This window comes from Glycine max, chromosome 6 (assembly GCF_000004515.6).
Source record: "Glycine max cultivar Williams 82 chromosome 6, Glycine_max_v4.0, whole genome shotgun sequence".
NCBI classification, from domain to species: Eukaryota; Viridiplantae; Streptophyta; class Magnoliopsida; order Fabales; family Fabaceae; genus Glycine; species Glycine max.
This window is the reverse complement of record NC_038242.2, coordinates 19,185,743-19,199,579: the sequence shown is the minus strand read 5'-3', so window position 1 is coordinate 19,199,579 and position 13,837 is coordinate 19,185,743. Positions and strand designations below refer to the sequence as shown.

Below are 13,837 nucleotides of genomic sequence, written 5' to 3'. Positions count from 1 at the left end.
GAGAAAAAGAGAACAATCGAAAGCCCCATAATAGAATTGAGATTTTGTTGTCATATATTTTATACTAGAGTCACCGTAAGTGAAGGTTCAAAGAGTGGTCAACTTTGTCGTTGGTTTGTGAACAGGAAAAAAGAAATAAATAAAAATGAGGTAAATGATACAATGAGTTTTGATGAATTGATCTCTGGCATTCATTTTAATCCTACTGTGAGCTTGAGAGTGTGTAAGTGAAGGGTTAAGTTTATAGGTAACTATTCAATTTAATCTCAATGGCACATTTAATCTCACGGTGTGTCTTTCTCTAATTAGAGACTCTCCAATTATTATGGATAGGAGAAGATTCAGATCCATATACTTGCATTATTAATTACTGAATCATGAAACCTTTTAAGCCCAACCTATTTGTTTTAATAGTGAGAAAAATAGTGAATATATGTGGATCAACAAAAATAAAAAATAAAACTATTTTTGTATATGAAACACATACATACACGAAACTCAATAAAACACCAATTCAATTTTAAACCATATAAATCAGGTTAAGGAGATAAATTGGAATCCTGTGAGATTATTTTCTCACTTCTTGTAAGAAAAATATTCCCTTCTTTTCACTTTTTGTATTTTTTTTTTCTCGCTCTTCTGTTTAGAAAGAACTATTTTTTTTTATTCACCTTATTGAAAAACGAGAATTTCTCCCTCTCATTTTTGCATTATTTGTACACTTCCCATGAGAAAAAATATTCTTTAATTTTTACTTTTGCATTATTTTCTCATTTCTGGTGAGAAAAATATCGCTAATTCCAAAAAAAAATCTTACTATAAGACCGAAAGATCATATAAAGAAATATATTATGAAAAATTTAAAAGAAATAGTTTTATTCACTTTCTGCACTACTTTCCCACTTCCAGTGAGAATAAAAATATAACTATTTTCTCACTTACATTGAGAATAAAAATATAACTATTTCCCTCTTCTAGTAAGAAAAATGTTCTTCAATTTTCTTTCTTTTGATAAAGTCTCCAAGACTCCTAAATGATCAATTTCATAATTACATAAATATTCTACAAAACATAGAGTAAGGATAATAAAATTAGAAAGGAATAATCTCTTCTTCTCACTTTTGGTGAGAAAAAAAAATCTCTAGATTTCTTCTTTCATAAGGTCATCCACACCTTTTACAAAAATAATTTCATAATTTCTTTGTTTGATGCATTACATTTAAATAGATTTCACAATTTACATAAACAATATAATCATACATATCATTATATTTTATGTATAAAATGATTGGGGAGAAGAAGAATCTTACCTTAGAATGTGAGCTCAGAAGAATATAACACGGATATGTCCTCTTGTTGGTTGAAATACGTAAATGCATAAAGAATTTAGAGAAAATGATAATTGTATATATGTATTGCAAGAAGAGTAACTCATTTATAGATACAAGATGTAACTTGTAACTGAAGAATTAAAAAAGATAAAACACAAATAAAAATAAAGATATCTACCCCTAAAATAGAGTGTTTTGGGGATGTTACACATTGATATTAATAGTATAAAAATAATTTACATTACTATTCAGTTTTTTAAAAAATCACTTATATGATAAGGTGGTTGATTTTAAAGCTATTTCAATGTTCATACTAATTAAAATAATTTTTTGTTTCTTTATATCCATAAGGGGTGCTGCTAGGTGCACCCAGCACTTAAAGCGAAAAGTCGATAATGCCCTTCTTATATTTTAAAAAAACTTGTGCACCCAACCATTCCGCTTCCTTCTTCATTTCCTTCTTCCGCGAGCACTGTTCTTCTCCCTTCTTCCGCACGAGCTGCTGCTGGTTCTTCTTCTCCCTCACGAGGCTGTTGTTGGTGCTCTCCCGCGAGCCATTTCTTCTTCCTCTGTCTTCCTGCAAGTGTCTCTTCTTCTTCCGCGAGCTCCATTCTTCCGTTCTTCATCGAGGTAAGGTTCCTTCTTCCATTGCTTCCATTGTTGATTGCTTAAGGTCATCCGCAGTAGAGACAACTTAGGAGGTAGATGATCCGCAGTAAGGAAAAGTAGATCCGCATGCGTTTTTGGCCGCGTAGTTTCCTGCGAATCAACTTGATCTGTAGGCTTGTTTTAAATTTTAAAAAATTTTGAATTATGTTTTAATTAATGAAAAATGGTTTTTAATAAAAGTTTAGGGTTAATTTTGAAGCTTTTAGCCTGGAGTATGATGTTTTACAATGGTTGTTTAAGATATTGTGGTTGGTGTGCATTCATATTTTGAAGGTTTCAGTGGTTTTTTACTTTATTTATATCTTGTATGGTACTGAATATGCAATTGTAGCTATTTATATCCTGTTTTGAAATTTGGTTTTATGGCTTTTTGGTTTGTAGCTTTACTTTGAACAAAAACTATTTATATCCTATTTATATCCTACTTATGTGTTTGAAGCCCTCAAATTTAGTCACTGATTAGAATCCCAAAAGGATGCAGAAAACAAATTAGAATTTCTCACAGAATTTACCCTCCTTGGCCCTTTGGTTTTGATACTCCATACTTATTAATATGAGGGCAATCAAGATAGAGATAACATAAACATATATATAGGTACATGTGAGAAGCTTAGGAAAATATCATAGGTTAAATTTAATTTAGTTGGCTTAGAGTAGTGGAGAGCTCGTATTTTGTTTCTTGTATCCTTTTTTGCAATGTTGTTTTCTCCAAACCCCTCATTCCACAAATGGCTACTACTCTATAGCCTTTGTTGGGGTCAACCAAACATAACTCCAAAATCCTAACATCATCTTGAACACCAATTATGTCCTCTTCAATAACATGTGAGTAGGAGCTCAAAGATCTTTGCTTCCCATGCATGGAATTTGAGGCTTCTCCTTCCTCAGGCCTTATGCCATAAGTTTCCAAACTCCTTGTAAGGCTAGAAATCCTAGCTATGACATTATCAACATGAGATCCCACTTTGTGGGTTTCTATGAATTTGTTGATGTTTAAAGCATACCTTTTGATGAGGCTTAAAACACCAGTCAAATTTCTTCTTGAAGCTCCTCTGAGGGCATATGACTCAATGACATCATTAGAATCATAAGCAGTTTCTTTGATTTCTGAAATCCAATTCCTTAGGCTTTCATTACCATCTTGCTTTCTATCTGCAACTTGCACGTAAGACCTCATCATCCTCAAATCAGTTTGCAGTTGCAACACTTTGTCTTCCAGCCTATATAGGAATATTCCTTCTTGAATGAGCAAATCACCAAGACTTTGCACTACGAAGTTCACTATAGCCTGAGGCATCTTACAAGGTTGTCCTTCTTTCTCCTAAGCAAAAGTTTTTCCTGATTAATCACAACCATTTTGCTAATTCTCAAGCTTATAACACTACTAGTGCTATTTATTGAACAAACATTAAGCATCTAAAGAAGTTCCAACATAACAACAATAGTCCAAACCCAAACACAAAACACCAAATTTCTCGAAACCAAACCAAATGAAATTTTGAAAACCATACACACATAAAAGGATTGATTGGAATTTGTGTGGTTTAGTGATGAAATTTGTGGTAGACATTTGCATATCATGGTTAAGACTAGAGGATTAGGCCATGCGTTAGGTAAGGTTATTGCTAGAGGTTTGGGGAGAGGGGATGGTGATGATTTTGACGGTGCTCCCCAGCGCCAAAGGCCGACTGCATTGGCATGCAGGCAACGGGTACCTGTCATTGTTGACGATGTTGTGCTGCGGTATCTGTGGACTCGCCTGCGGTACCAGAGGCAGAGGCTGCTGTAGCTGGGGATGAGCTCATGGTAGATGTTGACGCACATGACACCGGTCCAGAGACTGACGCACAGGATATTGGTGCACAGGATGCTGTAGATGAGCCTGAGGGATTTCCTGGTGAACCCAGGGATCCATCAGTGCTTACAGAATATGCTGACCATGTTGCGGCCAGCGTATGGTCTGGACAGGTATTTATAATATTCAAGTTTGTTAAGTATTCTTTTTTATTGAGTTTTTGGTTACTGATTGACGTTATTTGAACAAATTGTGTGTTCCTTTGTACTTCAATTCAGGAACGTCCTGAGTTGAAGTTATCCTCCCATGGGAGGAAGGTGCATAACTTGGGCAGGCCTGTTCCTGCAATTGAGGACATGGTTGTTGGGACAAGATTAAGTCTTTTGATCGCATGTTCGATAGACACCGACGATCGGGGACTTATATCCTCCTTTATCGAGAGGTGGCATCGGGAGACTTCTAGTTTCCATCTTCCTGTGGGGGAGGTTTCGATCATGCTGGACAAAGTCGCATCTCTTCTCCATCTTCCTATCATTGGCGCATTCCATGACTTCCAGCCTCTGCGCACCAACGAGGCGGTGCTGTTGTTGGTTGAGTTACTGATGGTCTCAGCAGAGGTGGCCATGGCCGAGACAGACCAATGTGGTGTAGCATATGTACGCCTGCAGTGGCTACGAGACGTATACCAACGCAAATGTCAAACACAGCATTGGATAGTTGTCGCTCGCGCTTATCTTCTACATCTTTTGGGTTGCACTCTTTTTGCTAATAAGAGTGCAACCCATGTTCATGTCGCACACTTCTAGGCCCTGTGTGACCTCACTCTTGCTGGGTGGTATGCATGGGGAGCTACTGGCTGTGGAAGCAAAGCTACCATGATGATTCACCAAGATGTTTTGATGATGCCAAAGCTCAAAGAGTTGTTTCAAGATTAAAGAATTAAGCATTCAAGATTCCACTCAAAGATTCAAGAATCAAATGAAGAAATCAAGAAGCATCAAGCCAAGTCAAAGTAGGTAGTAAAAAGTATTTTTCAAAAAAACATCAAATAGCACACTTTTTGTTTTAAAAAGGATTTTCTGAAATCTTCTAAGTTACCAGAGTTTTTACTCTCTGGTAATCGATTACCATTAGGTAGTAATCGATTACTAGTGACTAAGATGGTTTTCAAACTGGTTTCAGTGCTTTGCAACGTTCCAAAATGATTTTCAAATAGTATAATCGATTACACTATATTAGTAATCAATTACAAGTGAATCTGAACGTTAGAATTCAAATCTAATTGTGAAGAGTCACAACTTTTCATAAAATACATTATGTAATCGATTACACCATTATGGTAATCGACTACCAATGAATGTTTTTGAAGAAAATGTTAAGAGTTATAACTCTTAGCATAATTTTCTCAAAAGGTATCAAGGTTCTATGAATATAAGACCTTGACACGCATTTTATATACAATAACACAGAAAAATACATCTGATTACACATAACTTTCCACTGCTTTTCTCTTGCAAAACCTTTGCCAAATTCATTATAAGTTTTTGTTCAATCTTTCCTTGAAGAAAGGAAAATTCCGCAAAAACAAAAATTGTGCTATCCTTCTGTTTTTCTCTTATTCTTCTTTTCTTCTCCCTCTTGCCAAAAGAATTCAAAGAACTAACCGTATGAGAATTCTTTTGATTCCCCAAACAAAGAATTCAAAGAACTAACCGTCTGAGAATTCTTTGTCCAAACACTGAATTCAAAGAACTAACCGTCTGAGAATTCTGTGTAAGAAGCGGGTAGCTTCTTGGTTGTAATAGTGAACACAAGGGAGGGTAGATCCTTTGTGGTTCGCTTCAAGTAGAGGGTACATCTACTTGGTTGTTCAAAGAGAACAAGGGAGGGTACATCCTTTGTGGCTCTTTGCTTGTAAAGGATTTTTACAAGGAAAGGAAATCTCAAGAGGTTGTTTGAGGACTGGATGTAGGCACGGGTCGTTGCCGAACCAGTATAAGACTTGTGTTTGTTTTCTTCTTCCCTACGCTCTTTACTTTTTCGCTGTGCACTTTTTATTTATGCTTTACTTTTGTCTAAGTTATTGTTTCTATTCTTTACTTTCTCATAACTTAGTAGTAAAGCCTAATTAAATCTAGTAACATTAAGAAGGATAAATTTTTAATTAGTCAAGACACGTTCATAATTAATTCAACCCACCTTCTTAATTATTCTGAGGCCACTTGTTCCAACAATGACCTCGTCCATATGTACGATCAGCTTAATGATGTCAGTCTCAACACCAGCCGACAGTTTGCTGGTTACATCACCTTGTTATAGGTAATTAACATGTATTTCATAATTCAATTACCACAATGTTTTAATGAGTGTATATTTAATTAACATGTATGATTTTCGTGTAAACCCTGTAGTGTTGGATATATGAACAATTTTCGTCAGTTGCGGAGTGCAATGTTGATCCGGACTACAACAAGGTGTGAAGAAGGTATCTACAGCGACGTACAGGCAGCGCCTGGATCATCTGAGGATCCCAGATGTCTACTGGATGCCATATGCGGAGCATCGACCTGTGCAGGACTTTCATCTGATTTCGTGCTTCTCGGGACAGCTCTGCTGGGGGCCTGTTGTTGTCAGATACAGACATGAGAGGGTTATGCGCCAGTCTGGCTATGTCGAGTGCATTCCTGCACACCCTGTCCATTCATGGGTGTCATATGATGACATGGACGCACTACTCAGACCATCTGGCGGCAGCAGGTGATCTGTGTTATGTCAGGTCAGTGTGCGCCTGACTACATAGACTGGTTCTTCGTCATATCGCATCCATTCATGATTGCGCCACAGACGGATCCTCCTCGAGATGCATATGCGACACAACCTAGTCATATCCCTCATGAGGTAGCACCGACATTGACACATGCGGATCCTGATGCGGACGAGCCCAAACATGCAGTGGTAAGTGTTACTATTTGGTTAGATGTATGTCATTTACTTCAATTATTTTAATACTAATTTGTATAATTCGTTTGTTTTCTATTTAACATGAGGCTTGTCATGCGATCGCGGAGGCGTTGGAGCAGCATCTAAATACGTTAGGCACATCCACACATGAAGAGGTCATCCAAAAATGCCTCAGGATTGCCAAGGGTGTCACAGAAGACCACGATGTGTATGTGAGGTCTCGATATAGGCGACACACGGATCAGCAATAGTTTATTCAAACTTTAGATATCATTAGTTTTTGATGATGTATTTGACTTAACATTTTACATATTTTAAGTTATTTTGATTAATAATATTAGTTTACAATATTAGTGTTATTTTGTCAATTATGTTTAAATTACTTGATCCGAAATTTATACCAAATTCATTCGACATTCATCGACATATTATGAATGGAAGTAAGTAAATTAGAAATGTTAAACTAATATTACAAATGTCATTTAAAATTAAGTTTCAATAGAGTTAAACTTTTTTTTAAAAATTCAGTCTCCTGCAGATCAAGTTGATTCGTGGAAAACTTGCGGATCAAGTTGATCCGTGTAATACTTGCGGATCAAGTTGATCTGTATTTGGTTCGCGTGTCTTACATGGATTAACTTGATCCGCTGGAGATTTTTGCGAATCAAGTTGATCCAGAGATCTTTTATGGATCAACTTGATCCACACAACAAAAACATTGGAGGAGCATTTCTGACTTTTTAAGTGATGTTGGGTGCACTAGCAATAACGCTAGGTGCACCTAACAACATCCTCCATAAGTGGAAAAAACTCTCCATCAAAATTAGTATTAAAATGTTTTTTTTTACAATTTATTTATTTTTCACTTTTTTCCTTTTCAGTTAAACAAGTATAAAAATTTTTCCACTTTTTTTATTTATTTATCTAAATAATACATCTTTCTTAATTTTTTTTAGGGTTTTTTTTAATCTTTCCTACTATTTTCTAATCATTCCTTTCTTCATTATTTCAGTTCACATGTTTTTCATTCTTTAAGAAAAAAAAAAGTCGTTGCAAATCATTTTGATTTTCTTGTAATTTTGAAAAAACACAGTGAAAGTGGTGGCACGGCAGCAAAACAAGCGACGGGGAAGCACTTCCTCTTCCGATTTGGGAACTAACCAAACAGATCACAGCTTCTAGGGTTTTAGGTTCCGTCCAATTAGCGGTTTCTCTCTCTCTCTCTTCAGAAATGGATAACAGTAGCTCAGAACAGACCGTGCAAGATGGCAAACTCTACAGAAACCTCAATTCTCTCATCGTCGCTCATCTTCGCGACAACAGTCTCACTCAGGCAAGCCCAATCTTCCATTAATCATAACATAACATATTGAAATTGAATGAATATATTTATTTATCTTAAAAAATCAAATCTTTTATTTTAATTTTAAAATGAAAATAAAAATCATATTGTTACCATTTTCACCAGGCTGCAAGTGCTGTTGCTTCAGCAACCATGACTCCACTGAATGTAGAAGCCCCTCCTAACAGGCTTCTCGACCTGGTCGCTAAGGTTCTCACTTTCGCTTTGGCCTTGTTGGGATAAATTTCTCCTTAAGCACTTATAGGACAAGAAAATAAGAAGGTGAAATACATTGAGCATCCCCATAAGCTAAAATCAACTCAGGGCCTGTTCGGATAAACCCTTCCCATAAGAGAAGAAAATAAAAAGGAAAAATGAAACAAATTTCTCCACAAGCTAAAATTAGCTTACAACGCATAAGTTAAAAATCAGCTTTTGGAGAAACTAATATCAGAGAGTTTCTATAAATTAGCTTATGCATAAGCTAATTTTAGCTTTTGGATAAGCTTATTCTATTTTTCCTTCTTATTTTCTTCTCATATAAGTGTTTATGGAAAAGGAAAAGTTTATCCAAACATGCTCTTATATACCTTAGCTTTTGAAGAAGTTGAATGAAAAGAGCTTTTATAAAAGTGCGTAAGTTGATTTTAGTTTACGTGAGAATATCATCTTCTCATGTAAGTACTTATAGAGAAGCTTATCCAGAGAGGACCTTATATGCTTTTCTTATGTGAAGTATAATCCTTTCTTTTATTCTAAGAAAATAATAACAGGGTCTTGCAGTGGAAAAGGGCGACATCACAAGAGGCACTGGTTTCACTGCTACACTGCCTCTGCCTCACACAACAGCTATTGATTTCAGGCAAACTTCAGAAACGACATTTCTATTTATTATCAAACATAATTTGTTGTATTTAATATTGAGCAAGACTTTGACTTCCTTCAATTTTTAATGTGGCAATTTAGTTAGTTACATGTAATATTAAGTCAGACATAGGTGGCAATGTCATATGCTCTCTTGAAAATTGCGTTTTGTTGTGGCAGCTCTGTGCCTGATGTGAAAGGTTCATCAAAGAGCTTCCCAAAGCATGAAACGCGACACCTTTCAGAACACAAGGTGTGCAATATGCTTTGATAGTGTATATACATATCCTGCACTAACAATTCAACATACTATGAAAACACTGTTGTTTTGGACTGATTGGCTTAGTTTCTAGAATATTGCCAGATGTGCTAGGTTTAGTGCTGATGGAAGATTTGTTGCCACTGGAAGTGCAGATACATCAATAAAGTTATTTGAGGTGCCAATTTGTTATTTAGAATTTAGAAAAATTGCTCTATATTTGACCAGCTTCTGAATTTATGCTCTGTTTATCTGGCAGGTTTCGAAGATCAAGCAGATGTTGCTGCCAGAGGCAAAGGATGGTCCTGTGCGGCCTGTCATACGAACATATTATGATCATATACAAGTATATTTGCATTTTCCTGGCATACCAGTAACTGAAGTTGTGTGGTTATTTTTATGGGAGTTTTAGGTCCTGTTTAGATAAAATGAAGTTCATAGTTGTAATTATTGTTGGCTTTACAAATTTACTTAGTACAAAGCATTATATATCAACATACTAATTTCTGTCTTTGCTATAATTGATCTTTTTTACTCTAATACTAATCAGTTTTGGCAAATGCTTTTTTTCACATATCTCATCAGGCTTTTACTTTCCAAATTGTTGAGCTTATGGAATGATCCTTGGAAACTGCACTTGTAAATTTGATTTTTTTTCTTTTCCTTGTATAACAAAACTGCAGCCAATAAATGATCTGGATTTTCATCCACAAGGTACTATCCTGATATCTGGAGCTAAAGATCAAACAATAAAGTATGATTTGTTCCATAATATGCATTTCACCTGTATTTCTTTCTGATATTTCTGTCCCTTTTATTTGGAAATGCTCTTACAATCTGACATGCTAGGTTTAATGTTTAGGTTTTTTGATATTTCAAAAACAAATGCAAAGAGAGCATACAGGGTTATCCAGGTTGTGTTGTCTTACCTTTAAGCATTAGCAACAAGTGAGCAAATATAAGATTTAAATATAAACCTCCATTTCTCTTTAACTTCTGTTGTGCAGGACACACACAATGTTCGATCTGTATCTTTTCATCCATCTGGAGACTTTCTGCTGGCAGGTATTTATTTTTATCACATCTTTCCTGCTGAAGATTTATGATCTGCAAATTGCATCATTTTCTTTACAGTTGATCTCCATTTCTGTGCTCTTGTATTTCTTAAATGTTCTGTTATCCCTTGAATACACATCACATTCACTGTTTGGTTTCAAATTGTTATCTGTATGCTACCAAGCTCAGAAAGTCTCATGTGCTCCACTGGACAACTTGTCTAATGTCTATAGTGTGGCTGTTAAAGAGGGAAATCCTATCTTTGTTTACAGATTACTTACAAATCAGGATTCTTGGTTCTTTTTTTTTACACAAAAAATTAAAGATAATAAATATCAATTTCTGACAGGAACTGATCATGCAATTCCACATTTGTATGATATAAATACCTTTCAGTGCTATCTGTCGGCAAATATCCCAGAGACTAGCCCCAGTGGAGCCATAAACCAGGCATGTCAATTATCTCTGAATCAGTATCTCAACTGTGAATTACCTTTGTTTTACTTTAATTGACACTACAGTGATGCTAATTGTTTCTTTGTCTGATTCATAGATCAGATATTCTTGTACAGGTTCCATGTATGTTACAGCATCTAAAGATGGTGCTATTCGGTTGTGGGATGGCATCACTGCCAATTGTGTGCGCTCAATAACTGCAGCACATGGAACAGCTGAGGCTACCAGTGCAATTTTTACAAAAGATCAAAGGTATAAATACATTTTTGTGCAATTATTGGACAAAATAAAACATGTGTTGATACACTAACTGACCATGAGAGAATGATTGTGTCACTAGTCACTACTGGCTACACCATGAGTTATGTCTAGAAATGTGGTCTAGTGTTGACTTTGAAACCTTAGCAATAATATTGTCAATGTTGACTTTGAAGTGGTTGTTTCCTTTGTTCCTAATGGTTTCAACTTCAGAATTAACAATCTGCAATTAAACTCCTGCTTACTACTGTACACATTAAGAGCTTTTGTTTATTTAATCAATGCAATCTTTGCTTTAGCTGTAAGCAAAATTACCAACCAAGAAAAATAAACCATAAGACAAAAGTTATTGCATTCTATACTTGTTCATTGCTTTTGGTGCAATGGATATAGCTGCCGATGCCCATTGACCTACTACTTGTTACATTTTCCTGAAGTTCTCAATAGGCTTAGATCAGTGTAGACATTTAGTAATTTAACTGTCAATTTTCTAGGTTTGTTCTCTCTTGCGGGAAGGATTCTACCTTAAAGCTTTGGGAAGTTGGCTCTGGAAGATTAGTCAAACAATATCTGGGTGCTATACATACCCAGCTAAGGTGCCAGGTACATAAGATGATTGATATGTAATACAGTCTATTGAGTAAATTAATCTTGGTCAATTCATATGCTGATAAGCAAACCTTCTGGTATTAGTGATGCAGATGCTTGTATTTTTAACTTGCACTCAGATGTTTGTGCTCATCTTTTTATTAGTTAATTAACATTGCTTCTCTTAATTTAGATTAAATTGCACTAACCTCCCCTGAATTTTTGTAAAATTACACAGACACCCTTGCTTTTTTAACATCTGCAATAACCTCCCTTTAGGGAGTCTGATGCAATACTTTTCCAACAATGTGTAATGTATAAAAGGGTGCCTGTATATTTTTCAAAAATAAAGGGGTGGTCAATGTAGGAGTAGAAAAAAACAAGGGGTGTTTGTATAATTTCATAAAACCTCAGCAGGGGTAGTTAGTGTAATTTACTCCTTAATTTATTGTTCACAATCACAGTACAAAAGTAATTATTGATTTGTTGTTTGTAAATATCATCAGAAATAAAAATAAAAAAAAGATATTAATTGATACTCATACATATTTTGTTGGGTACATTGGAAAGCAGTTTATCACAGAAGCACCTTTATCCAAATCTCTAATCACCTCTATGTGTGAACTCTCTTTTGCAGGCTATTTTTAATGAGACAGAAGAATTTATTCTATCCATAGATGAACTGAGCAATGAGGTTTGTTCATCCACTTTCTTGTTCTCCATGTTTACTGTGGCGATGTTTGCTTTATCAAATAGATTGATTTTATTTGAGGAATCTGGTGTACATTGCAGATCGTTATCTGGGATGCGATGACAACAGAAAAAGTAGCAAAGTGGCCTTCTAATCATGTTGGTGCACCCCGCTGGCTTGAACACTCACCAATAGAGTCTGCTTTTATTTCCTGTGGAACTGATAGGTCAGTTCGGTTCTGGAAGGAAACTGTATAATTAATGGGAAGGAGGCTGAATGCATTTACAGACTAATTAAAGTTATCACTTATTGAAAGTTAACTCTGGGAATTTCCATTTATTTTTCTTTAATTTCTAGTAGTAGCCTAAGGCTTTTTGCCTGCAGAAGTAGTTAATGCATTCAGCTCTCGGAATTGGAAGATTATCTATTTCTGATGATTTGTTTTGCTCCATCTTTCAAACAATTCTTAACAGCTACTACTGTTTCATATTCCATATTTTCACGAAAGTAGCTTAAAGTTGGATTGGATGAACCTTGGCGGGTCTTTTCTGTATTCCCTTTTCCCATTCCACTTTCATGTTCTCCATGTTTATTGTCATATGCATGAATACGAAGCTTCTTAAACTATCATAAAACCAATAAACGAACAAAAGTTGACTCGGTTAAGCCACTAAAATTGAATTATTGATATAAGAGGCTAGTTTTTAAACTAACAAGTCGTTATATTGGACTCATGTTCTCTTAAACAAGGTCTTGAGTTCAAATCTATGTATGAAAAAAATGTGATTGAAAGAGGAAAATCCTATTAAAGATGAACATTTGTCATCGGCAAAGATTAGTTTGTAATTTTTTATTTTTATTTTTGATAAATCAGGGTAGTTTGTAGTTGATTATAAATTCAAAGTGTATATGTTATACTCAACATGGAGAAATAACATGGCAAGTTCAAATGGAATTTTTATGAAAATGATTAGGATGTCATATTCAACTAGATAAATTCAGATTATTAAGATCATAGGGAAGGAAAGAAGTCAATGAACTCCGTACTTGTTGAGCTTTTATCTTTGTTTTTCTTGATCTTGAGCCACTTATCTATGTAGAAATGCTATCAAGAGACTCTGCCTTTCTCACCTATCCATAAAGAATTAAAGGAGAAATCTCTGAAAATAAGAAAAAGAAAAAAGAACCAGGTATTATGCGGTGGTCAGCATCTGGAGAATTTTTAATATATGCTTGTATTATGATCATGATCAGCAATTCCTTGCACTGCAGTGTTCCCTTGTTTGCAGAATATAATTTAATTTTATTGGCACAAAAATTGAATGTAAATTAAATTGCCAACAAAGCAAAACATTTGAAATTGACATTCTTTGTGACCGGGGTACTACTATTGTCACTACCAAAAAATGCTATTGACACTACCAAATGTTTTGGAAATTATTTGATTACCCTCACGTGAGTACTGTTATTAGCAATTTGGTAGTGTCAATAGCAATACTCTTGTGACTGACAACTGGGATGCCTGCTGCTGTAAAAGCCCACCAGGGTTCCAAATACACCTGAGATG

The 13,837-nt window shown here is 35.3% G+C and overlaps 1 protein-coding gene across 1 annotated transcript; it reads left to right on the top strand.

Annotated features, from left to right (window-relative positions):
• The first annotated feature begins 7,802 nt into the window (after nucleotides 1-7,802).
• On the top strand, nucleotides 7,803-12,802 carry LOC100809908 (cleavage stimulation factor subunit 50). Its single transcript, XM_003528187.5, has 14 exons — nucleotides 7,803-8,089; nucleotides 8,225-8,308; nucleotides 8,872-8,960; nucleotides 9,143-9,215; nucleotides 9,316-9,399; nucleotides 9,481-9,567; nucleotides 9,905-9,975; nucleotides 10,084-10,135; nucleotides 10,229-10,286; nucleotides 10,627-10,727; nucleotides 10,831-10,985; nucleotides 11,486-11,594; nucleotides 12,217-12,273; nucleotides 12,372-12,802. Exons 1-14 carry the CDS (start codon nucleotides 7,988-7,990, stop codon nucleotides 12,525-12,527), a joined length of 1,278 nt encoding a protein of 425 aa, XP_003528235.1. The 5' UTR covers nucleotides 7,803-7,987; the 3' UTR covers nucleotides 12,528-12,802.
• The last annotated feature ends 1,035 nt before the right edge of the window (nucleotides 12,803-13,837 follow it).